Raw genomic sequence first — 27,339 nt, 5'->3', positions numbered from 1 at the left:
TTTCAAAACTTAACATCTATATTTGTATGAATATAGTTATTAAAATCATTCAGTAAACATGTTTGTGTTTTTTACAGTAAAATATAAGTACTACTAGGATTTTATGTTTTTGTGTGATTTCAGATCAGTTGTGTTACTACAGCATGTCAATGAAACATGGCTGCAAATTCAGACACGTGAGGCTGAGCTGAAAACACTGAAACCAAACAAGGCAAAAACAAACTGTAGTCAAAGATGTCCAGTTATACCTTCATGTCAGTGCAGATTTCTGACATTTTGTATAAATTTAAGCAACAATTTAATTATTTCTAATAAAAAAAACAGTGAAACTGCACACAAACATGAAAAAGTGACATCAATCTTATAAAAACATTATGTTTATTAATCAGTGATGTTTGAAACCTTTCCTGGTGAGTTTGATCCAGGAGGGTCTGAAGCCAGAGTGAGACAGAGACTGTGCAGAGACTGTAGAAGGACAGAGCAGCAGCAGAGCAGTCCAGATACACTGATGATCCTGTCAGATCCAGAGGGACAAACAGGGCTGATGCTGGACTCTACATTGTGTCTGACAGTGGAGCTGTTCTCAGAGCAGTTCACTCTGCAGCACTGACAGTCATCTGCACTTCATTCCTCTGTCAGTCACTGCTGGATGAAGCTCTCCTCTCCACCTCCCAGTAACATGGCCCAGTCAGAGCGTCTCTACACACAAGCTGCTGCTGCTTCAACCTCTCTGGATCATCAGGACACAGCTGCTCCTCTCAGCACACACACCGTCCTGTTTACCATCATCTCCTCCATCTGCAGAGAGAAGGAGGAAGAGCAGAGGAGATAAATGAGTGTTTCCAGAGATAGGGTTCATACGCTTTTTTCAGGGTCAAATTCAAGCACTTTTTAAGCACTTTCAATGTCCCATTTCAAGCTTTTCCAGCACATTTATCTCAGTCTTGCAGCCCATGTCACCCCTACTTGTGGTCCACATAATGAAAAATTATTGTTCAAAAAATTATTTAATATGAAGGCAATAGGCAGAGTGTTACAGGCACAGCCCTAAAGAATGTAGCCTTGGGCAGTGTAGCCTAGCTGTAAGTAAGCTATCAAGACTCGACTGTACGCTGTGTTCCTGTTTTCCTCTGAAACAATAAGCTCCGTTGCAGCAGCCTTTCAACGCCTCTCTCTGTCTCTCGCTAGCAAAGTTGAGCCAGACAACAAAGTAAAACTAGTTTTCAGCTACGAGCCCGACACGAACCCGACGCATCAGCCAGAGGTCCCTTTACTACGGTTCAGAGCCGCGGACCTGTTTTATATACGCACAAATAGTTTTCTACACGAGATCACTGCAAAAAGTGCAGCCTTACCTAATGTCCACCCACTGTTACTCATTTATATTAAGATTTAAACATCTCGTTGGTATGACGAGTAACCTTCAGTAATAGTAATAAATCACACAGTAATAGTACATTCATGTAGCATGGTAATATATTAAGTAATCCAAAGTATTCAGAATACGTTACTCTCATTGAGTAACGTAACAGAATACGTTACAAAATACATTTTGGGGCATGTAATCTGTAATCTGTAATGGAATACATTTTAAAAGTAACCTTCCCAACACTATCAGTGGCTGATAGTGAACCACAGGCCTCAGTGTGAGCTTGAAGATATTTATAATGTTTAAGTAGTTTAACGTGCAGGTGCTGACGATAAACACATTTTTGTTTTTTGGGTTTTTTTTTTCACTCTTTAACACGTTTTCCTGTGTTTTGTGTTTGCTACAGACAATGGTTTTTTGTTTTTTTAATTTAATTTAATTTTCAGTTGTTACAGATGGGACAGACATGACTGAGGGATAGGAAAGGGAGAAAGACAGATGAAGGAAAAGAAAAACAGAAGGGAAGAGGGACAGTGAGAAAGGAAACTTAAAAAGAGAAAGAAAACAAATCTCCTGGATCACCCGTTGAGAGAAAGAAGAGAAAACAAGCAAAAACAACAGAGCAACATACTAAACACAACACCATCACGTTAATCTAGCTAAGTGTAAACAGCAGTAAATACTAAATATTGAATGTTGTTGTGTAGCAAGCAGGACCAACAGCGCACAATGTGCTTGGAAATAGCAGCCAAGAAAGGTGTAGTTTATGTCTATGAACAGTGAACACGCGTGTGCACACCTGTGTGGATCAGCGTGCTTGTATTCAAAAGGTTTCCACATGTAATGATCTGCTAGAGGATGTAGAGAGCCATAGCCCCGTCCCTCAGGGCATGAAGGAGGCATGGAGGAGATCCAGGCCCCAGACATCCAGAGGCCCCAGCGTGCGAGAGCCCAAGGAGGAGCACCGGAGGGGCATCTGTGCCACCCTCCTGGGAAGGGCTGAGGATCCCCAGACGAGGCGTCACCCAGTAGCCACGGAGCAGAAGCCAAAGGAGGCTGCAGTGGCGTGCCCGCCGGCTCTGCCGGCAGCCAGCTGTGCCAGAGTGAACCGAGCCACAGGCCCACAGGCCGGAGGCCCGAGGGCCCCCTTTACCCCGGAAGAGGCCTGACCGAGCAACAGGCACCAGGCCCCGCCAAGTAGTCACCAGGAGTGAGCTGGTACATACCTGAGCGCCCAGCCCCGGACACAAAGAACCACCAATGCACCGACCCCTGAGGGCATCAGCCACCGGCAGGGAGTGTGGTGAGGGGAGATAGGCCTCCACACTTTGGAGGGCCTGGCAGTTCCCAGAGAGGTGGAGTCTAAGACCCGACCTGACATATAAACACAGACAAACAGGCACACACAGACACAAACATGCATTCCCACCCTCATGCACACATATACAAATACTCAGCACTCACCCAACGTAGGGACTGACATACATGGACACTGTACACACAATCACACTCCCCAAACAAACTCTATACCCCGGGTCCAGGTACCCTCACCCCTGGAGGGGGAAACGGCACCTAGACCCAGGAGATGTTACCCTTTCCCCCGGGGTGGAGGCAAGCAGACCGCCCCAGGCCAACACCTCCTTCAAGCTCCCCCACCCCGATGGCTAGCAGAGAACAGCGGTGTGTGAAGACCCCAAACCTCCCTCCTCTCGCTCATGTGTAGTGTTGCTGCGTGTTGTTCTAAGGTGCATTTAAAACACGGGAGATCAGATCATTACATGAAGGAACCTTTTAAGAACAAGCGCGTCCATGCTCACAGGTGTACACACGGGTGCTCACACACACAAACTACACCCTTTTTGGCTCCTACCTCAAAGCACACTGTGCGCTGTCGATATTACATGCTGCACAATAATGTTTAACATTTAGTATTTACTGTTATATTCCCATAGATCATCATGCCGTTGTTTATTGTATTGCTCTCGTCTTCTTCTGCTTGTTTTCGTTTTTCTTTCTCAACAGGTGATCCAGGTGATTGATGGATGTATTTTTTGTCTGCTTATTTTGTTGGTTTTTGTTTTTTGCCCTTTATCCCCGTCCCTCTTCCCCGCTGTTTTTTCTCTCTCTTTCTTTCTCCCCTTTCTTTTCCCCAGTCAAATCTGTCCCGTATCTTTCCAATAAGGCTGGGATGGTCAATTTGGTAAAGCAAATCCGTTGGGCCTCTTTCTTCGCCTTTAGACAATAATTCTGATGCAAAAGAGCCAAACGGGACAGGCAAAACCCCCCCCCAAAAAACCCAGACAGAGGCGCAAGGCAGCCCAGGCGGGGAAATTTTGCTTTTACAGTTTGCAACTCATTTTATTTTTCTATCTGATAAGAAAACTATTGAATCAGATAGTTATTTATGGTGAATGAAATACAGTTACACTTTCAAGCACTTTTAAGCACCATATCTGAAATTCAAGCACTTTCAAACCTTGAAAAGACTTGAAAAAACTTCAGTAACCCTACAAACGTCACTGCTGTTTAGTTTTCTGTCTTCATTTATGTTGGAAGTGACAGCAGAGCTGTACGTTTGAATTGTTTCAGAAATCTCTCAGTCAGAACATGCTATATCATGTTTAGGTGGAAGCTAGTGAGCTAACTTCCTGCTAACTTCTAACTCCGTTAAATTTAATGAATCCTGTTTTCACGGATGCCTGGATGTTAAACTTAATTGTTACACCTGGTAAAGCTGCAACGCTGATCATTGTATTAAAGATGAAAGAATTTAGACAGTTTGTAACTCTCAGTGATGCCGCACTGTTCGATTGGCTTTTGGGACCTGAAGAAGACGGAGTTTAGGACCCAGATTCCTCCACGAGGCTCCTGACTACAGTAGCTGTAATGGTCCAACAATCCATCAAGCGGTGCGGCTTCATCTCTTACCAAAGTCGTACTTAAACATTTTTGACAGATTTTTGAGCGCCGTGTAGCACATGAAATCGGTGCGAGGTCAGTAAGCACAATTCGAATTCATACATAAGGCACACTGTTGATTTTTGAGAAAATTAAAGGATTTTAAGTGTGCCTTATAGTGCGGAAAATATGGTACGTCCACAACAAACTTGTTCACACTTCATTACTAGAGAAGTTAACCATGTTTAATACATTACCACTGAAGCAACATTGACTGACTACAACCATTTACTGACCTCAGAGTTTCCAGGCTATAGTGTGAATTCTCTACAAGATCAGACAACCGCTTCACATGTAGATCCTGCAGGTTGTTTCCTCTCAGCTCCAGCTCTCGCAGATGGGTAGGGTTGAATGTCAGAGCTGAGTGCAGATATTCACAGCCAACAGCTGATATAAAACAGTACTCCAATCTGCATAAAGAAAAGATGAGTTTAGAAAAACGCGGAGGAAAAATAAAGCACAAGTTTATTAAATAACTCAACTGAAATCACTTATGTTTATTAGACAAAGTGCTTGAAATCATTCAGTGTTTCATCATCTGTTCAGAGCTGAAGAAGCTTCAGAATGTAGAAGTTCAGAAAATGGAAACTCCAAACAGCTGAAGCCAACAGGAAGCAGCTTCAAACAGGAAACTGTGCAGAGTTTCAGACTATATGTCCTGATGCAGCCAGTTGGATTTTGGAGATTTGAATCTCTGTTCTGTGACTAAGTCCTTGAATCATTTCTTCCAGTTGGTCCAACAAGACAGACTAAGTATTGGACATGTGTTGTGGCTCCATCAGGGGAGCTTCTAAATGTGATGTGATGGCCCCTCTGGGTCTGTCAGGTCACAGCACTGAAGAGAGCTCAAACTGGGCACACAGCTGTTCCAGTCTGGACCAAAGACTCTATACTGGTCTGTGTTTATCTAACCTGTTCAGTTTGCTTCTCATCTTTGCTTATGATCGTGTGGTTTCACTGCTTTTTATTCTCAGATATACTAATGAGTGTCAGAGAAATTAGGATTTGTCTGTTTTCCATGCTCATGGCTGTTTAATTAAGAGTGAATGGTCCACAGTATGGTTATGGCCCAGTGATTTAGCCAAATTAAAAAAGAGACACTTTCATAACACTAGAAACTGACTTTAATCTTGACCGCCCCACCAGAAGCTGTGGGCCAACAGGGACCACTGGTCGCCTGTGGTCAGAAACAGCTGCTATAGTTCAGGCCTAACTCCAAACCAGACGACCCTGTGTCCCTCACCACCTCCTCCTTACTTTCTTTCTGATGTCTTTTAACTTGCATGGTGCTTTTTTATAATGAATATTTTGTTAGATAATCAGATTTTGCCATAATGGGCCTACTCTGCATGAAGGGCTACATCTGCAGTTTAATGCCACCACAATGTTTTTATCATGTACATCCACACACAACATGGTGACTGACCTCAAAGTTTCCAGTCTGCAGTATGGACTCTGCAGAAAACCACACAACTGCTTTACTCCTGAATCCTGCAGCTTGTAATTGTGACACAGGTCCAGATGTTTCAGATGGGAGGGGTTGGACTTCAGAGCTGAGGTCAGATAAACACAGCTGATCTGTGACAAACTGCAGATGCTCAGCCTAAATAACAAATAAAAGATATGTGTGTTGGATTTTTTAATTGAAATCATTCAGTGTTTATAATCCAAACAGCTTATATGTGTTTGTGTGTGCGCATGTTTGTTTCAACCACAGGCCTTTATGTTTCAAGGTTAAAAGAACAGTTAGAAAGAATTTCATATATGTAAATATTAGGGGTGCAACGATACACAAAATTCACGGTTCGGTTCGATACTTTGGTGTCACGGTTCAATATTTTTTCGATACAAAAAAAAATGTTGATGCCTTTTTAATTTGTCATTTATTAAATTTTCGCGGCACATCCCGCACCACATCTCTGTGCGTTCATCATTTGTTTGAAGCCAGCTCACCTCCTGCAACTACTTTTCCGAGAATACGTGCTTCTTTTGTGGTTCGGACTCCTGACATTTCTTTGGAGGTGGAGGAACATCACAGTAATTGCTTAAAGGAGCGTCTTCGACATCTTTAAGAGTTCTAAACAAATGTCTGTCCTCCTGAAAATCTTATGTACGCAAACACGCGTTGCAATTTCTTATCTTGTGCGCGTTTTTTATTTTGACAGCGAATGCGCACCTGCGGACCACTTATGCGCAGCCCTGGTTATTTAGCTCGTCATATTGCAGCCACAGAAATTCTTTTGTCCATGAAACCATAAAGCTGCACTTTCTTTTTGCCTTATAGTCTGATTTGTCATAACTTCTCCGTTTTGTGGTAAGCTTTTCTTTGGCTGTCACTTCTTCACCCTGACCTGTCTTATTTGGCTCAGCAGAACTGAAATGCTTTTACACACTCACTCACATAAGCTCAGCGATTCTCTGCGCGATCAACCTCTCACATGTTTAAGCTGCGGGAGATTTCACTTGTCATGTTTGCATAGTAAGCTAACGATTAATAAGACGATGTCAGAGGAATTGGTGCACAAATTATCATCACTCACAGATCAGTGCTGTCGCTCTCTATACACAGTTCACGATTGCAAAGTGAAAGCAAAAAACAAGCGCAAATTCAAACGCGATTTCAATATGTCACATATTGACAGTGGCTCACCGATGCCAATGACATAATTACCCAGCTACATTTCTGAAAGAATGCAAAAGCATTGACATATATTTTTGCTTCCTACAATAGCCGGACGGGCAGGGCAAAGATAGATTTTGGTAGCCCGACTGAAAAAATCGCTAGCCCCGGGACGTTGGGCTAGCGATATTGCGAGCCCTGTATCTGATTGAGGAATCACTCATCTTTGGAAAAGAGAGTTTATTACAGAGAAATGGCTCTTTCCAAAATAAAAGCTATACTATCCGCTTCTTCTGGGCTATATTCTCAGCAGCATAAGGAGAATCATGTGCTAACAGCTGTCTAAATGACTCGGCTAAAGTTAGTAGCATGCTTGTTGTTTTTGTCGTTGCACTAGGATGATGTCGGCGTAAATGTGCAGTCATATTCGTTGTGTTCCCACTAGTGCTTTCAGGTTAATCTCGTTGAAATGACCTTAACGCCACAACACGGCAAATCTCCGTTAACGAGCTACCGCCAATCGCCCCGTGCATGGGGCTAGACGGCCAACACGTTAACGAGCTAACTGCGCTAACACACTAGTTCCCACCCATGTAATTAAGCATTGCATGGCACATCCAACATACTGTTTTACTTTAGTCCATGACTCGCTTACCTTCAGGGTCATACGTCACATGAAAACCAAAATAATTCCAAACGCCAGATCTGAATGAGGGTGGGGGAGGTCCATGTTGCAAGGAGAGCTTAACTTCTGTCTCGCTAGCTTGCCCTGCGCTCAGTGAATCTGCGTTCGACTACTCCGCCTAGGCTGCACTGTCGAGTGCAGATTCACTGAGCGCTCAACACAGACAGCATCGTCAGAAGGAAAGTTGATAAATTAAAAATTTTGTATTGTTCGATACATATGCGTACCGAACCGAAAGCACTGTATCGAACGGTTCAATATCGATACGAATATCGTTGCACCCCTAGTAAATATGTATATGCTGCCCTCTGGTTTCACAGCATCAGGACCAGAACAGCAAAATCAGAGAAACCCAGAACGGCCCAGCTGCTCCAGCCTTGACTATATGGTCACTTCCTGTGTCTGTAACATCTTTGACCTTCCACTCTTCCAGCCAATTAAAAACAAAGCTGACCGTTCCTTTTTCCTTCTGCTCTCATTTTCTGAGGCTCTTCTTCACTCTTCAGGAGCCGTCTACCAGAGCTGTTGCCCATGAAATTAATGTTCATTTCTCTGTCATGAGCCATCTCCAAAGGCGTTTCAGAGAATTTGGAAGTACCTCCACATCCAGCATGTTCACCTCTAGGATCATCTGAGACCAGCTGCAGCAACAATCGGTGTGTGGCATCAGCGGTTTGCTGACGTCACTGTTGTGGATCGAGTTGCCCATGGTGGCGGTGCAGTTCTGGTATGGCCAGGCGTATGTTATGGACAACGAACACAGGTGCATTTTATTCCTCGCATTTTAAATGCACAGCGATACCGTGACAAGATCCCGAGGCCCATTGTTGTGCCATTCATCCACAACTGTCATGTTGCCGGATGATAATGCACAGCCCCATATTGCAAGGATCTCTACACAATATCAGAATCAGAATCGTGTTTATTGGCCAAGTATATGTGCAGACACATACAGGGAATTTGGTTCCGGTAGATGGTGGCTCTCAAGCACAGCAATGTAAATCTCACACACACACACACACACACACAAGTGTCTATATATACACATTACACATACATACACAAAGCTGTGTAAACCAACTATAAATAACGAATCTAAACTTATATACATAAAATACAGAAATGAATGAGGTGGAATGAATACTACAAAATGTACATAAGGTGCAGTTGCAGTCTGGCAGTGGGAGCAGTGTGACAGGTCAACTGTTAAGAAGGGAGATGGCGAGGGGAAAGAAACTGTTCCTGTGTCGGGTGGTCCTGGTCTGCAGGCTTCTGTACCGTCTGCCAGAGGGCAGCAGATCAAAAAGTCTGTGTGCAGGGTGTGAGGGGTCTGTGATGATTTTCCCTGCCTGGTTCCTGGTTCTTGAGAGGTACAGATCCTGGATGGAGGGCAGGGGGGCGCCGATGATCCTTTCTGCTGCCCGTACAGTCCGCTGCAGTCTGCTCCTGTCCTGTTTAGTGGCTGCTCCATACCAGACTGTGATGGAGGAGCACAGGACAGACTCAATGACCGCAGTGTAGAACTGGATCAGCAGCTCCTGTGGAAGACTGTACTTCCCCAGTTGTCTCAGGAAGTACATCCTCTGCTGGGTCTTTTTGAGGATGGAGTTGATGTTGGTCTCCCACTTCAGGTCCTGGGAGATGGTTGTACCCATGGTTGTACCCATATTTGGAAGTATCGAGTATGTTTGGGATGCTCTGGATCCGGGGTATATGACAGCATGTTCCAGTTCCTGCCAATATTCTGCAAAATCGCTCAGCTATTGAAGAGGAGTGGACCAATGTTCCACAGCCCACAATCAACAACCTGATCAACTCTATGCAACGGTTTTACACTGTGTGAGGCAAATGGTGGCCACACCAGATACTGACTGAACCAAAACCAGAAGAGTGCACAATGAAGATCCTGATTGTAGATCAGTATAATACTGCGATCGCCGATCGTGGCTCAAGAGTTGGCAGTTCGTCTTGTAACCGGAAGGTTGCCGGTTTGAGCCCCGACTCGGACAGTCTCAGTTGTTGTGTCCTTGGGCAAGACACTTCACCTACTGCCTACTGGTGATGGCCAGAGGGGCCGATGGCAGCCTCGCTTCTGTCAGTCTGTCCCAGGGCAGCTGTGGCTACAACTGTAGCTGCCTCCACCAGTGTGTGAATGAATAGTGGAATTGTAAAGCGCTTTGAGGGTCTCGAAAAGCGCTATATAAATGCAATCCATTATTATTTTATTATTAATATCAGCCTAATGTCTGCAGCCTCTTTAACATAACTAAAACATAGTGTCTGACCTCAGTGTTTCCAGTCTACAGCGGGGACTCTCCAGGAAACCACACAGCTGCTTCACTCCTAAATCCTGCAGGTTGTTTCCCCTCAGGACCAGATGTTTCACATGGGAGGGGTTGGACTTCATAGCTGAGGCCAGATAATAACAGCTGACCTGTGACAAACTGCACCACTCCAGTCTGTATAAAGAGGAAAAGAAAAAAGCTTATTCGACAGTTTCTGGTTTAAATCATTGAGGGTTTCACTGTTTTTCAGATTATATGATGCAATGTGTCCAACAGTGAGACTCTAATGTAATTTATTATGAACCAGACACATATAGCCTAAGCCTAATAGTGGCTAGAAAAAGACAACACAGAGGTTCTGGTGATGGCAGCACAATAACAAGCCCTAAGCAAAGATGCCAAGGAGACAATCTTCAGGACAGACGTGATGCTCAGAAGTCTGTCATCTCGTGGCCTACTACAATAAAGAACCTGTTGAACATTATGGACAATGCTGGGCATCATCTGCACACGGCCATAAACAACCAGAGGAGTCTGTTCAGTGACAGGTTGCTTCTCCCCAAGTCAACGACCAACAGACTTAAAAACTCCTTTGTCCCACACGCCATCAAACTGTTTCCCCTCCTCTCTGGAGGGGAGAGGGAGGGGAAACAGGGGGACAAAGGAGGGGGGAACAACTAATGTGTAGTGCCTTTGTCACTGTGCAATATTTTTTACATATTTATATATATTTTTTCTCTCTCTCTCTTTTAACATTCAACGGTGTAATAGACTCACAAAAGTTGAAATGTGCAATTCCCTGGTATTCTTATTCCTGTTTATTCTATTTATCCCTATTGTATAATCTGTATTTATATATTTGTGTATGTGTATATGGTATATTTGGCCCAGTTTGCATTCTCTCTGGTTACCTCAGCTTCCCAGCTGAGTTGACTGGTAACTCTAAATTGTTCATAGTTATGAATTTGAGTGTGAACGGTTAAATGTGTTTCCCTGTGACAGACTGGTGATCTGTCCAGGGTGTGCCCCGCCTCTCCCTAGGGCAGGGATAGCTCAGTAGGTAGAGTGGTTGCCCCATGATCGGAAGGTCGGGGGTTCGATTCCCCTTAACAGCTACCCTGAGGTACCCCTGAGCAAGGTACCGTCCCTACACACTGCTCCCCGGGCGCCCAATGGCTGCCCACTGCTTCACTGAGTGAATGGGTTAAATGCAGAGAGCAATTTCCCCACGGGGCTCAATAAAGTACAATAATGTACACACTTTCTTCTTCTTCTTCTCTCGCCCTATGGTAGCTGGGATAGGCTCCAGCCCCCCATGCGAGCCTGACAAGGATAAGTGGAAGAGAATGGATGGATGGATCTATAATTGAGCCATTTGTATATATTAGAGCTATTTCTTATATCTTTCTAAAGTCTGTAATATATTGTATTGTTTAATTCAGTTCAGTCTGTTACTGTTATTGCCCTAGAGCAGGGGTCTCAAACTCAAATGAGCCGTGGGCCACTTCTGGCACTGTCATCTCATTGGAGGGCCACTTTAGTGTTCAAGTAGTACAAAAAACAAACAAGAAAACACCCACTAATATTTCCTAAAATGTAGTGTTTTGTTTGTTTTATCCATCCATTCGCTTCCGCTTATCCTTTTCAGGGTCGCGGGGGGCGCTGGAGCCTATCCCAGCTGTCATAGGGCGAAAGGCGGGGTACACCCTGGACAGGTCGCCAGTCTGTCACAGGGCCAACACACAGGGACAGACAACCATTCACACTCACATTCACACCTAGTGACAATTTGGATTATCCAATTAACCTATCCCCACAAGCTGCATGTCTTTGGATGGTGGGAGGAAGCCGTCCAAAGAGAGAACCCCCGCAAACACGGGGAGAACATGTAAACTCCACACAGAAAGACCCTCGCCTGATGGTGGAATTGAACTCAGGACCTTCTTGCTGTGCGGCAACAGTGCTAACCACCGTGCTGCCCTGTATACAGTTTATTTATTTAATTTAATTTAATTTACACAATAAAAAATAAATAAACTGTATACAGTTTATTTATTTTTTATTGTGTAAATTAAATTTTTGTAAAACTAAGGTTCCATGTGTCACTGTTGAAGTGGGGCATTAATCAGTGTGATGCCACTTGTAAACATGTTGCATGTGTGGGGTTTCCCAGCCAGAGCTGCATGGACTCCACACTGGTGAGGCACACTTTCTGTAGCTCCTCTCCCTGTACTAAATTGTACATTTAAATTTGTTGTATTTTTCTTTGCTAAGTATTAGTTAGCAAAACAAAATTTCAAACATGAACGCAATTTTTTTTCTCACTCTTAACTGCAATGAAAATGCAATGAAATGTATTTGACGAGCAGAAGACAGTCACTCAGCGGTATAGTACAGTAGTTTCATTGAACTACCAAATAAACAGCTCTTTCTGGCCAGACACGTAGCAGCACTTCTGCTACAATTTTGTTTGTATTTAACAAAATAAAAATGCAGGCATAAGCGTACATATTAGTTTTCGACGGCAAGTGAAAATTGTTTTCTTTACAAATAAATCTCTCACTGAACTAACACAGCCCTCAACATGTTTGCACTCCCTTGTTACCTTGGCCAGGTTAATACTTCGGGTTCTGTGTCGGGCTCGTAGCCGGGAACTAGCTTTACTGTCTGGGTCAACTTTGCTAGCGAGAGACAGAGAGAGGCGTTGAAAGGCTGCTCCAGCAGAACTTGATTGTTTTGGAGGAAAACACGAACACAGTGTACAGTCGAGTATTTACAGCTTACTTACAACTGGGCTGGTCAGGCACTGCTTCCATCTCCCGTTTCTGCTCGGTAGCACCTCGTACTTTTCGACTTTCCATTTTTCTCCCTCCCTCACACACACACAGCGGGAGGGGCGGTCCCACATGTTCTCCCTGCAGCACGGACTACACCGCCCACGAGGCTACAGTCTTAAAGGGCCATGCTTGTAACACTCTGCCGTCGTATTAAATCATTTTTTGAATAATAATTTTAAAAAAAATTCTTCTTCACATTTATATGCCGGCCGCAAGCAGAGGTGACGTGGGCCGCAAATGGCCCGTGGGCCGTTTGTTTGAGACCCCTGCCCTAGAGTGACTGTAACTATATAATTTCCTTAGAGATTAATAAAGTTATCTAATTCTTATACAGGAGCTCAACAATGGACTATATGCTGTCTCTATTCCTGTTCACCTTGTACTCCTCAGTACACCTCTGGGTCATTCAGTCTACATACTCAATCTGATGATTCTGAGCAAGTTTAATCTACACCAAATAGACTAAAGCATTTTTGTACCTACACATTATACATACAGGAGTGTTATCTGTTATCAGAGGCAGCTGACAGGTACCGGCAGCGGCTGATGCCAAAACTCAGGTGTACTAGGAGTTTGGTGAGACCTTGGAACAAGTCTTTTGATCGGTTCTTTTAAAGTACATTGGTTATTGAGTCTGGCTTCGGGCACCGGAAGTCTACGACCACAGCTACGTTTGGTGGACTCTGTGGAATCCTTTAAAACTTTTCTATTTTAACAAGCCTTCTGTTGAGCAATTTTGTTGTTGTTGTTATTTTTTTTTATTATTTTTTTTAATTTACATTGTATTGTCTGTTTTGGTACTTTACGTTCTGTTTATTTTAACCTTGCACAGAGCTTTGTGACTACCTGTGTATGAAAAGCACTTAATAAATAAACTTTACTTACTTATAAAATATTTTGTAAGAGAAAAAAACCCAAAGACTTTGCAGGCAGAGACACACTGACACTGGCAGGACATCTATGCTGTTCATTAAATGTCAATAAGTTCTTGAGAGTTAAAATGAACTTTTGGGTGTTTTGACTGGTGTGTGATTAATGTTAATTGCTTCTTACCCAGTAAACTGGTAATGACTTACTACTACAGTAAGATAAAATTCTGTTAAATCCATAGAACTGAAAATTTAAGTTCTCTGGATTTGCATATCATAAAAACGTGGCGTCTAACCTCAGAGTCTGCAGTCCCCCGTGTGGATCCTCCAGAAAACCACATAGCCGCTCCAATCCTGAATCTTGCATCATGTTAAGACTCAAGTCCAGATGTTTCAGATGGGAGGGGTTGGACTTCAAAGCAGAGGCCAGATAATCACAGCTGATATCTGACAAACTGCATTTCTCCAATCTGAATAAAAATGTAAAAGGTATCAGCTTAACAAATTGACTTCCTGTTTGAAGTCATTCAGTATTCATAATGTGTTCACAGCAGAAAATTGAGAATATAAAAGCTGATACTGAATGAACATGTTGCTTCTCCAGCAATAATAGAAATAGTGAGCTTCAATATTTAGTTTCATTTTTTATGATTTCTGAACGACAATTAGTTTAAATGGCTGAGTGGAGTAAAATTTGAAAAACAAAGCGGAATGTTTTAAATGTTTAATTGAGTGAGATCAAAATCCTCATAATAGCCTGTCACTTCTATTTGGAGCCAAAAGGAAAAACTGTTGTTCAGTCATTTGGCAAGAGACCACATTTCTGAAAGCACTCAAACTTCTTCACATTTGTCTTCAGACACATCCTGAACATTTAGGAACTAAAGAAAGTTTCAAACATGAATCAAAGATCTGAAATATAGAAAAAAACAACAGCTGCAGTCAGTGAACTCACCTCAGAGTCTCCAGTCGACAGTTTGGACTCTCCAGTCCAGCACACAGAAGCTTCACGCCTGAACCTTGCAGCTTGTTTCCACTCATGTCCAGCTCTGTCAAATGGGAGGGGTTGGACTTCAGAGCTGAGACCACAACTTCATAGTGAGTCTCTGAGAGTCCACACTGAGCCAGTCTGTGATTATAGAAAATATACAATCTGTGTTATAAAGACAGACCGAGTGTACATTAATGCAAAAAAGCTCAAGTGTGTGTGGAGGAGCAGCAAGGACAGTTTCTGTTGTTGAGGTCATCTGGAGCAGTTTTGGAGTAGCAGAGGCTATTTCTGTTGGTGTAGGCAGTTTGTGTTTGTGGGGCGACCGTGGCTCAGGGGCTTGGGAAGCGTATCTGTAACCGGAAGGTCGCCGGTTCGATCCCTGGGCTCTCTGTCCTGGTCGTTGTGTCCTTGGGCAAGAGACTTTACCCTACCGCCTACTGATGTTGGCCAGAGGGGCCGATGGCGCGATATGGCAGCCTCGCTTCTGTCAGTCTGCCCCAGAGCAGCTGTAGCTACAACTGTAGCTGCCTCCACCAGTGTGTGAATGCGAGAGTGAATGAATAGTGGCATTGTAAAGCGCTTTGGGTGCCTTGAAAAGCGCTATATAAATCCAATCCATTATTATTATTCCAGTGATTCATGGAGATTGAACCACTCACTATGTCACTAATTATGAGCCTGAGACAGAATAAGGTAACTGCTCTCCACCTCTATACAAACACAGTGGCTGACAGAGAAAGACACAGCAAGTCTCCCACATCCAGATGAAAACAAAATCTTTACCAGCCAGTGAATGTTACATTTAAATACATTCACAACAACACATGATTGAGCCTTCTAATAAATATAAAACAAAATAAATTGATTTCAGCTAGATTTAAAGTGACTTTAAATGGCTGCATTTTCCTGTCATATTATTTAAATGTTATCCAACAATTACAGAAATCTATGTATTTTTTGTATTTAATCACCAAAAAACTGAGCCACCACCATCATCTACATCATCCACCCAGGTGTTCTAAGGATCCAATGACAATAACCCCCTAAGTATGAGTGGCCTTATACTCCTTTTACCGTGTGAAAAACTGCTGAGCTTTGCTTTCACCAAAGGAAAGCTGAATGTAAAACTAAAACTAAAGAAAATGATTTTGTACTGTCTACGTATTAAAAACAAATCTACCAGTCTACACTGTGTACGGTGTAAATGATCACATCTGGACTCACCGAGCCTTTCTGCAGTTCCTCACAGCTGGAATCAGTCTGTGTCGTCCTTGGTCTGATGTGTTGTATTTCTGCAGGTCCAACTCATCCAGAACCTCTTTTGACATCTGCAGCATGTGGGCCAGAGCTGAGCAGTGGATCTCAAAGAGTCTCTCTGATCTGTTTTTTGACTTCAAAAATTCTTGGATATCCTGATGTATTGAGAGGTTATTCATTTCTATCAGACAGTAAAAAATGTTGATGCTTCTGTCAGGAGAGATTTTATCACTGTTCATCATCTTCAGGTTGTTGATGACTCTCTGGATGGTTCCTGGGTTTTTCTCTGTCTGACCCAGCAGACCTCCTAAGAGTCTCTGGTTGGATTCCAGACAGAGGCCATGAAGGAAGCGGACAAACAGGTCCAGGTGGCCGGTTTTACTTCTCAGTGATTCTCTCATGGTTTCTGAAAGGAGCTCAATAAGTGATGGGATATTATGCCAGATATCCAGAAAATCCCTCAGCACCTTTGTCTTCCTGCTGGTGAAACAGTGGAACATGTAGACTGCAGCCAGAAACTCCTGAATGCTCAGATGAACAAAGCAGTAGACTGGTTTCTGGAAGATCACACACTCTCTTTTGAAGATCTCTGTACAAACTCCTGAGTACACCGAGGCCTCCGTGACATCAAGACCACACTGCTCCAGGTCTTCTTGGTAGAACATGATGTTTCCTTTCTCCAGATGTTCAAACGCCAGCCTCCCCAGCTTCAGAAGAACTTCCCTGTCAGCCTCCGTCAGCTCCTGTGGACTCGTCTCATGTCCCTCGTGGTGCTTGTTCTTCTTCCTCTTTGTCTGAACCAGCAGGAAGTGTGAGTACATGTCAGTCAGGGTCTTGGGCAGCTCTCCTCTCTGCTCTGTAGTCAACATGTGCTCCAGAACTGTAGCAGTGATCCAGCAGAAGACTGGGATTCTACACATGATGTGGAGGCTCCTGGATGTCTTCATGTGGGAGATGATTCTGCTGGACAGCTCTTCATTACTGAATCTCTTCCTGAAGTACTCCTCCTTCTGGGCGTCAGTGAAGCCTCGTACTTCTGTTAGCCTGTCAACACATGTAGGAGGGATCTGATTGGCTGCTGCGGGTCGGGAAGTTATCCAGACGAGAGCCGAGGGAAGCAGATTCCCCTGGATGAGGTTTGTCAGCAGCTGGCTGACTGATGACTTCTGTGTGACATCAGACAGCAGCTTCCTGTTGGTGAAATCCAATGAAAGTCTGCTTTCATCCAGGCCGTCAAAGATGAACAAAAGCTGAGAGACAGCCAGCTTCTCTGCTGAGACCTTCTGTAATGTTGGATGGAAAACATGGAGCAGCTCCAGAAGACTGTACTGCTCATCTCTGATCAGGTTCAGCTCCCTGAATGAAAGCAGAACCACCACACTGACATGTTGGTTCTCCAAGCCCTCTGCCCAGTCCAGAGTGAACTTCTGCACTGAGAAGGTTTTTCCAACACCAGCCACGCCGTTGGTCAGAACCACTCTGATGGGTGTCTGTTGGTCAGGTAAGGCTTTAAAGATGTCCTGGCACCTGATTGGAGGGTCATGGAGGGCGTCCATCTTGGAAGCTGTCTCCAGCTGCCTCACCTCATGTTGGGTATGAACCTCTTCACTCTGTCCCTCTGTGATGTAGAGCTCAGTGTAGATGGTGTTGATGAGGGTTCTACTTCCTGTTTCATCACGCACACATCTCCTCCTCAGACTGATCTTATGTTCATCTAAAACCTCCTGCAGACCAACATCTGCTGAAAAACAAAAAAAATAATGACACTAAAAAGGCGAGACCTGTGCCTAAACATATATTGAGTGTGCATGGGGAATTCCTTCTAGAGACACCGGTCCGTGAGATCTTCAACTCCCACTCTAGCAGAGTTTTGACAGCATTCCTGTCGGGGGAAATGAGTTCAAATAGAGTATGTTCAGCACCTCCATTGCCGAAACCACTGCCCAGAGCTGTGAGCACATGGTGGTTGGTGCCTGATGTGGTGGTAACCCCCAAACCAGATGTCCTATTGGGCTCGGTTAGCCTGTGAGACTTCTGAGGCAGCTGACAGGTACCAACAGGCCAAGCGGAATGCAGCAATTGCAAACCACTCGACCAGCTCTTTACCCTTTCAAGCACACTTGAAGGTGCATGTGAGTTTTCCCAACCAGTGTATATGTATTTTATGGAAAGCATTTGACTGTTTCCCCTTGAGTATTTTTTGAAGGGTGTTTTTAAAGGACTTGAAGGACGAGTTCCCCAAGTGGAGAATTCTTGTTCACCAGTAAGTGGAGAGGGAGATTGATGCTGCGGGTGTATTGATCGCCTGTACCAGCCTGTCTTGGTGAAGAGAGAGCTGAGTGTAAAACAAAGCTCTATTTACCAGTTGAGCTACGTTCCTACCCTCACCTATGGTCGTCAGCAGTGAACTCAAGAACTACTTTGCTGATACAAGTGGCAGAAATTAGTTTTCTCAGAAGGGTGGCAGGCTTCTCCCTTACTGATAGGGTGAGGAGTTCAACCATCTGGGAGAAGCTCAGAGTAGAGCCGCTGCTCCTCCATATCAAAAGGAGCCAGTCGAGGTGGTTCGGACATCTGACAAGGATCCCTCCTGGGTGAGTTGTCCTGGCCATGTTCCACTGGGAGGAGGCCCCGGGTCAGACCCAGGACATACTGGAGAGATTATATCTCTTGCCGATATAGGAATACCTCGGTGTTCCCCCAGACAAGCTGGGGGAGGCGGATGCATCTTTCAAAAATTATGGATTTGATCAACTGGTCCCTCAACGAAGGGAGGGAGAGAGCCCAATTGTCCCGAAGAGACATTTGCTGCTGGATACTCGATGGTTAGTTGCGTCGTGTGCCTGGCGACACTCTCGAAGGAAGACATTGAATGACAACTACCTATTCTGAACCATGATAACAGAGTTCTGGCTGATCGGTGCTGGCTCAGACCTGGGTTATCAAAGAACAAAGGAAGCGACTACAGCTGTTCCAACCCCCACAAGGCCTGCCGACATGACTGATGATGGGCCAGCTGTGAGTACTCACGCCTCTTCAACAGGAAATTGACAGACCTGGTGACCAGTGATGGACATTAGATCCGCTTTAAAAAATTTTTTATAAGTGACTTTGCTGATCTGCTGGCCAACCTAGCAACTGTTTCCCCTAATATAATATTGCTGGGTGACTTCAACGTCCATGTGGATAACTGCGATCATCCTCTTACCAAAGACCTTTTATCCTGCTTTGATAGCTTCAGCCTTAAACAATACAAAAACTTCCCTACCCACACTAAGGGCCATACTTTGGACCTAGTCTGTTGTTCTGGACTTACCCCCTCCAACTGCACAGCTGACGAGCTGCCAATCTCTGATCATCTACTTCTCTCCTTTAATGTTCACATGACTTTCTCCATAATTAACAATCCTCATATTATTTCTTTCCACAATATCAAGAATATAAATCTCGATATCATTTCTTCTGCTCTCTAGCTGCTTGTCTCTTAACAATTCAAGATGATCTAGTATTTAATTATAATCATAGCCTCAGTAGTATTTTGAATTCTCTTGCTCCACAAAAAAACAGAACTGTACTCTTTTCCCGCTCTGCACCCTGGTACACCCCCGAACTCCGATTATTGAAAGCTAAAGGCCGACGGCTTGAACGTCTTTACAAGAAAACTGGCCTTACTATTCATAAGGATATGTTTAATAATCATGTTCTGTTTTATCAGGAATGTATCAGTCAAACCAAATCTGCCTATTATTCTACCACTATCTGTTCATGTGAGGACTCCACCAAGACCCTATTCTCATTATTCAGCTCCTTTAACAGGCCACCTGATTCTCTGCCCGCTCATCTCTACTCATCTAACTTCTGCGACTCTCTAATGCTATTCTTCACTAAAAAAATTCATAATTCATACGGGCGATCGTGGCTCAAGAGTTGGGAGTTCGCCTTGTAATCGGAAGGTTGCCGGTTCGAGCCCCGGCTTGGACAGTCTCGGTTGTTGTGTCCTTGGGCAAGACACTTCACCCATTGCCTACTGGTGGTGGTCAGAGGGCCCGGTGGCGCCAGTGTCCGGCAGCCTCGCCTCTGTCAGTGCGCCCCAGGGTGGCTGTGGCTACAATGTAGCTGCCATCACCAGTGTGTGAATGTGTGCGTGAATGGGTGGATGACTGGATATGTAAAGCGCTTTGGGGTCCTTAGGGACTAGTAAAGCGCTATATAAATACAGGCCATTTACCATAAAATACACGTAGACTTGGTCCCTAATGCTCCTCTGTCTTAACTCCACCCCTTCTCACTTCCTCTGTTTTTCAACTTCCGTCTTTAACTGATATCGCTGATCTCATCCACAAATCAAAGCCTTGTACCTGCCAGCTTGATCCTATCCCCACTGTCCTTGTCAAAGCCTGTCTACCCCCTCTCCTTCCCCTCATATCTGCTATTATTCACTCTTCACTCACCACTGGAACTGTTCCTGCTTCTTTCAAAGTTGCCGCCATCACCCCAATCCTGAAAAAAACAGGTCTAGATCCCAACAACTTTAACAATTTCCGTCCTATCTCCAATCTACCATTCCTCTCAAAAATTCTTGAAAAAATAGTTGCTTCACAAGTCCATCTACACCTCACTGATAATAACCTTTACAAACAGTTCCAGTCTGGTTTCCGTCCTCTGCATAGCACCGAAACTTCTCTTATAAAAATACAAACGATCTTCTCATGGCAGCTGATTCTGGTCTCCTCTCCATCCTTATTCTCCTTGATCTGAGTGCAGCCTTTGACACCATCTCTCATCCCATTCTCCTTAGCAGATTAGCTTCTATTGGTCTCTCTCACACTCCATTAGCCTTGTTTAAATCATACCCGTCTGACCGCACTCAGTTCATTCAATTAAAATCCTTCACTTCTCAGCCTTCTCCTCTATCTACTGGGGTGCCCCAGGGATCTGTCCTCGGGCCCCTCCTTTTCATCATCTACCTTCTTCCACTCGGACACATTTTTCGTAAATGTAACATTCAGTTCCACTGCTATGCCGATGACACCCAGCTTTACCTCTCTACCAAACCCGATTCTACTCTTCCTCCACCCTCCCTCACCCTCTGCTTAGCAGAACTCAATTCCTGGTTCTCCTCCAACTTCCTTAAACTCAACAGCAATAAATCAGAACTTCTCCTGGTCGGCACTAAACGATTGCTATCCAGAATTAACGATTTTCCTCTCACTATCAATAATTCGCTGGTCCCTATCTCTCCCTCTGTGAAAAGCTTGGGTGTCATTCTTGATAGCACATTATCCTTTAATTCACATATCAATAATGTAACACGTGCAGCATATTTTCAACTCCGTAACATCAATCGCCTCCGCCCTTTCCTCACTCCTCATGTCACTGCCATTCTTGTCCATAATCTTGTTATCTCTCGAATTGATTACTGTAACTCACTATTACAGGGAGTGCAGAATTATTAGGCAAGTTGTATTTTTGAGGAATAATTTTATTATTGAACAACAACCATGTTCTCAATGAACCCAAAAAACTCATTAATATCAAAGCTGAATGTTCTTGGAAGTAACATCTCCACATTCACAAATATACATTTCTGACATTCAAAAACAAAACAAAAACAAATCAGCGACCAATATAGCCACCTTTCTTTGCAAGGACACTCAAAAGCCTGCCATCCATGGATTCTGTCAGTGTTTTGATCTGTTCACCATCAACATTGCGTGCAGCAGCAACCACAGCCTCCCAGACACTGTTCAGAGAGGTGTACTGTTTTCCCTCCTTGTAAATCTCACATTTGATGATGGACCACAGGTTCTCAATGGGGTTCAGATCAGGTGAACAAGGTGGCCATGTCATTAGTTTTTCTTCTTTTATACCCTTTCTTGCCAGCCACGCTGTGGAGTACTTGGACGCGTGTGATGGAGCATTGTCCTGCATGAAAATCATGTTTTTCTTGAAGGATGCAGACTTCTTCCAGTACCACTGCTTGAAGAAGGTGTCTTCCAGAAACTGGCAGTAGGACTGGGAGTTGAGCTTGACTCCATCCTCAACCCGAAAAGGCCCCACAAGCTCATCTTTGATGATACCAGCCCAAACCAGTACTCCACCTCCACCTTGCTGGCGTCTGAGTGGGACTGGAGCTCTCTGCCCTTTACCAATCCAGCCACGGGCCCATCCATCTGGCCCATCAAGACTCACTCTCATTTCATCAGGCCATAAAACCTTAGAAAAACCATCCATCCATCCATCCATCCATTCGCTTCCGCTTATCCTTTTCAGGGTCGCGGGGGGCGCTGGAGCCTATCCCAGCTGTCATAGGGCGAAAGGCGGGGTACACCCTGGACAGGTCGCCAGTCTGTCGCAGGGCTAACACACAGGGACAGACAACCATTCACACTCACATTCTCTCGCACATTCACACCTAGTGACAATTTGGATTAATCAATTAACCTATCCCCACAAGCTGCATGTCTTTGGACGGTGGGAGGAAGCCGGAGTACCCGGAGAGAACCCACGCAAACACGGGGAGAACATGCAAACTCCACACAGAAAGACCCCGGCCTGATGGTGGAATTGAACTCAGGACCTTCTTGCTGTGCGGCAACAGTACTAACCACCGTGCCACCGTGCTGCCTTAGAAAAACCAGTCTTGAGATATTTCTTGGCCCAGTCTTGACGTTTCAGCTTGTGTGTCTTGTTCAGTGGTGGTCGTCTTTCAGCCTTTCTTACCTTGGCCATGTCTCTGAGTATTGCACACCTTGTGCTTTTGGGCACTCCAGTGATGTTGCAGCTCTGAAATATGGCCAAACTGGTGGCAAGTGGCATCTTGGCAGCTGCACGCTTGACTTTTCTCAGTTCATGGGCAGTTATTTTGCGCCTTGGTTTTTCCACATGCTTCTTGCGACCCTGTTGACTATTTTGAATGAAACGATTGTTCGATGATCACGCTTCAGAAGCTTTGCAATTTTGAGACTGCTGCATCCCTCTGCAAGATATCTCACTATTTTTGACTTTTCTGAGCCTGTCAAGTCCTTCTTTTGACCCATTTTGCCAAAGGAAAGGACGTTGCCTAATAATTATGCACACCTGATATAGGGTGTTGATGTCATTAGACCACACCTTTCGAGCCTATACAGCTTGGAGTAAGACAACATGCATGAAGAGGATGATGTGGATAAAATACTCATTTGCCTAATAATTCTGCACTCCCTGTATTTGGCCTTACACAAAAATCCATTAACAAGCTCCAACGTGTCCAGAACTCTGCTGCTCGTAATATTACTAGGACTTCCTCTACCCACCACATCTCCCCGATCCTGAAGCAGCTTCACTGGCTATTATTATTATTATTATTATTATTATTATTATCATTACTATATCCTTCAAGGCCACCTGCGTCGGCTGGAGGACTGTTGACTTTTGCCTTACTAGGTGAAAGGACACTGTTTCAAGTTGAACACAGGTCAAGAAACAGCTCTTGAAGCTCAAATCCTTTTTTTTGTGTCCTTTCAAGAGCAGCTGTCCCCGTAGCTATTTATTGACATGACAGTTACAATACACATCACAGCACAAGCACCTCCCACCGTAAAACCCCCCAATGGTTCTAAGACAAGGCATTATGTGTGTGTATGTGTAAGCATGTATGCATGTGCAAGAATGTGTGTGTGTGTGTGTGTGTGTGTGTATGCAGGTGAGAATGTGTGTGTGTGTGTGTGTGTGTATGCAGGTGAGAATGTGTGTGTGTGTGTGTGTGTGTGTGTGTGTATGCAGGTGAGAGTGTGTGTGTGTGTGTGTGTGTGTATGCAGGTGAGAATGTGTGTATGTGTGTGTGTGTGTGTGTGTGTGTGTATGCAGGTGAGAATGTGTGTATGTGTGTGTGTGTGTGTGTGTGTGAGAATGTGTGTATGTGTGTGTGTGTGTGTGTGTGTGTGTGTGTGTGTGAGAATGTGTGTGTGTGTGTGTGTGTGTGTGTGTGTGTGTGTGTGTGTAGGTGAGAATGTGTGTATGTGTGTGTGTGTGTGTGTGTGAGAATGTGTGTATGTGTGTGTGTGTGTGTGTGTGTGTGTGTGTGTGTGAGAATGTGTGTGTGTGTGTGTGTGTGTGTGTGTGTGTATGCAGGTGAGAATGTGTGTATGTGTGTGTGTGTGTATGCAGGTGAGAATGTGTGTGTGTTTGTGTGTGTGTGTGTGTATGCAGGTGAGAATGTGTGTATGTGTGTGTGTGTGTGTGTGTGTGAGAATGTGTGTGTGTGTGTGTGTGTGTGTGTGTGTGTGTGTGTATGCAGGTGAGAATGTGTGTATGTGTGTGTGTGTGTGTGTGTATGCAGGTGAGAATGTGTGTATGTGTGTGTGTGTGTGTGTGTATGCAGGTGAGAATGTGTGTATGTGTGTGTGTGTGTGTGTGTATGCAGGTGAGAATGTGTGTGTGTTTGTGTGTGTGTATGCAGGTGAGAATGTGTGTGTGTGTGTGTGTGTGTGTGTGTGTGTGTGTGTGTGTGTGTGTGTGTGTATGCAGGTGAGAATGTGTGTATGTGTGTGTGTGTCTCTGTATGCATGACTTCCTGCTTACCAAAAGGATCATAAAAGCAGGAAGCAACATCACAAGAAACAGATCTTCCAGATACAATAAAACCTCCGCCAGCACAGAGTGGCTGGAGAGGTGGTCAGGATCAAAGGAATGGCTTTGATCATATAGATTGAACTCAGACTTACAAATTTAAGACCCACAATGACAACATTTAACAATTAGACATAATAGATTGATTGATTGATTGATTGATTGATTGATTGATTCATTGGCCATCCCTGCTTAGTGTGACCCGGCCCCAGAGGGATGGATTTATGAATAGAAAGAAAACACAACAAGAAGTCCAGTTTTCAGAAATGAGTCCATCAGCAGACAGATGTTCAGTCTTACTTTGTACACAGCTGCTCTGACTGGCTGTCTGCAGTCCAGCTCTGCTTCTGGATCTTTCTCCACACTGGGGACAGGACCAGTCTCCTGATGAAGCAGACTGGTCCCAGTATGAGGAGATGCACTGTCTGCAGAACCAGTGTCCACAGCTGGTAGAGACTGGATCCTTCAGGACGTCCTGACACAAAGCACAGCAGGACAGCTGCTCCTTCATCTTCTTCTCTCTGTAAACACATTTCATCATCAATAAAACTTTTGCTGCCTGTTAGTGAAAGAAGATCCAGATCTGATGACACTTTGCAGAATCTGTGATGGTCACAGAGTCGGTAAAAGTGAAGTTACTTCCTGTGGTGATGCTAGCTTTTATTTTATAACACTAATGAACTGCTTTTCCTGTCTGCCTGGTCTATTAATCAGTGGTCTGCCTGCAGTTTCATATGAAATGCAGAGAGACTTCACAGTAAAAGCCTTTCTCAGAGACAGCTGCTTATGTCGTTCACTGTTTTATAGCCACCTTGCGCAGCTTAGCTTGGCATAGTCTAAGGAGCTTGGCTAGAAAAGCGTCTGGACTTCTTTAAGTTGCTTGAAGACATTTCACCTCTCATCTGAGAAACTTAAGAAACTTCTCGGATGAGAGGTGAAACGTCTTCAAGCAACTTAAAGAAGTCCAGATGCTTTTCTTTCCAAGCTCCTTAGTCTACAATGACCTGGATGACAGAGAACCTTCACTGACATTTAGCTTGGCATAGTTCAGTTTGAACTGAGCTCTAAAATGTGTGGTAGAGATTTACATACAGAGCTTTAGCTCTCATGCTGACACACGTTTCCTGCTCCTACTTGATATGTTGACTGCTGTTTTAAACCTTACTGTCACTTATTTAGAAACAATTTCAAGATATAAAGTCCAGTGAGAAAGCATTTCCCCCTTTCTGATTCCTTATTGGTCACACATGTCTCGGGTCACCAAATAAATTTACAAACCTATCTGGTCCTGTGTGAAACGATCTGCAATCCAGCATTTACAAGAACTGCCAATGAGTCTTTCAGATCACTGTGGAGAGATGTGGTCCACATTAACAGCCTGTTGTTTAAGGTCACATCACAACATCAATCCCAGTTAAGCCCCGTTTCTTGAGATCGTGGCATGATGTGCCTCTTTTTGAGGTTTTGTAGCTTAGTTTACTTTGTCAAACAGGTTTCATTTCAGTAATTTTTTGATTCAGCAGATTGTAAAATAAACTGTTTCTCCCTCGTTCACACAGAGCCAGGTAGATTTGGACAGGTTCCCACGTAATAAATAAAATTATTATAAAACTTTTCTTTTAATTCATGTTAATCGTGTCAAATGCAAAAAAGTAAATGTAAGATTATAAAAAAAGATGGAGAGGAAGAAAATCAGGGCAAGGACAAAAACTTTTTCGCAGCACTGCATAACTGTGGTTAAAAGTTCACATAGACTCATAAGCATGAAGATGTACAGACGTCTGTAATGATTTATATACTGGAGTTTCTCTGATCCACACAGGGTCACAGGTGTGCACACAGCCCAGGAGCCCCTGACTGTACGAAAACTAAATTATAATTGTAGTTGTTTTTCAGTGTTCAGTTGCAAATACATTTAATTAAGATAACAAACAAACATAGATCAGTTCGATTCTCTTACCCAGGACTGAGGTCTGCAGACTCTCCTCTGCCCTCCTCTTCCTCCATCATCTTCTTCTGAGAGGTCCACCACAAACACACAGCTGCTGTGAAGCTTCCTCCTCACTCAAACTACCGACTTAATAACAACAGATAGTATTTTATGACAATTATAGATCCTTTATAAAATATCTACGGTAGATGATCTCAAACTTTTGTTTACAAGTGATACAGTTTGCTGGTTCCAGCACCTTCAGTTAATAAATAATGAAATGTGATGGCAGTTTAAATCAAAATATTTGGAGGAACAAGTGACAGAGATCTATAAAGATCACGAGACAAGGAAGCAATGCCTGGAGGTACCAGGAAATCATTAATATAAATTTTACTGATCATTTCTACTCCTTCAGTAAATGATCTAAACCTGATGACAGCCAGAACTCTGACTTTGAGCTCAGCACAGCTGTTGGTCAGATCGTCCTGATGTTTCCGGAAAGAATCATCCTGGTTCCTCATGAACTTTGACCCATTTCCACTCTCATACTAACACTCGTCACATCATCCAGCACTTCCTGCTTTAAATCAGCCCAACCAGTTTAAACACGTCCCTGTCAGGATCCACAGCAGCTGAACACATGAAACACGAATTCACTGCCTTCAGAATGAATCATGCCACCATGCTGAGCACAGATGTGGTCAAAACATGCAGGTACAGGTGTTTACACTCACCCTGTCGCAGCTCTGTCTCCAAACAGACCCTGAACTCTGTTACTTCCTGTTTTCATGTATCTCAGTCATGTTTGCTCCTCCCCTCTCATTTACAGGAAGTCTCTCCCTCTCTTTGCTTGAACAGGAAGGATTTCAGTGTTTTTGGTCAGCCTATCAATGCTTTACTTAATCTTTCAGTTTAAATGTGGTAA

General features: G+C 44.0%; 1 protein-coding gene across 1 annotated transcript; it reads right to left on the bottom strand.

Moving 5' to 3' along the window:
* Positions 1 to 340: 340 nt before the first annotated feature.
* Positions 341 to 27,213, bottom strand: LOC146626047 (NACHT, LRR and PYD domains-containing protein 12-like). Its single transcript, XM_085363157.1, has 10 exons — positions 27,149 to 27,213; positions 26,442 to 27,046; positions 24,782 to 25,002; positions 15,839 to 17,612; positions 14,579 to 14,752; positions 13,920 to 14,093; positions 9,918 to 10,091; positions 5,754 to 5,930; positions 4,564 to 4,737; positions 341 to 798 (listed from the first exon to the last, which is right to left on the bottom strand). Exons 2-10 carry the CDS (start codon positions 26,489 to 26,491, stop codon positions 786 to 788), a joined length of 2,931 nt encoding a protein of 976 aa, XP_085219283.1. The 5' UTR covers positions 26,492 to 27,046; positions 27,149 to 27,213; the 3' UTR covers positions 341 to 785.
* Between the last annotated feature and the right edge of the window lie 126 nt (positions 27,214 to 27,339).

This window comes from Diplotaxodon limnothrissa, linkage group LG9 (assembly GCF_057381915.1).
Source record: "Diplotaxodon limnothrissa isolate DT_005_m linkage group LG9, D_limnothrissa_male_GT1.1, whole genome shotgun sequence".
Lineage (NCBI taxonomy): Eukaryota > Metazoa > Chordata > Actinopteri > Cichliformes > Cichlidae > Diplotaxodon > Diplotaxodon limnothrissa.
Note: the sequence above shows the minus strand (reverse complement) of the source record. Positions and strands in the feature narration are given on the sequence as shown.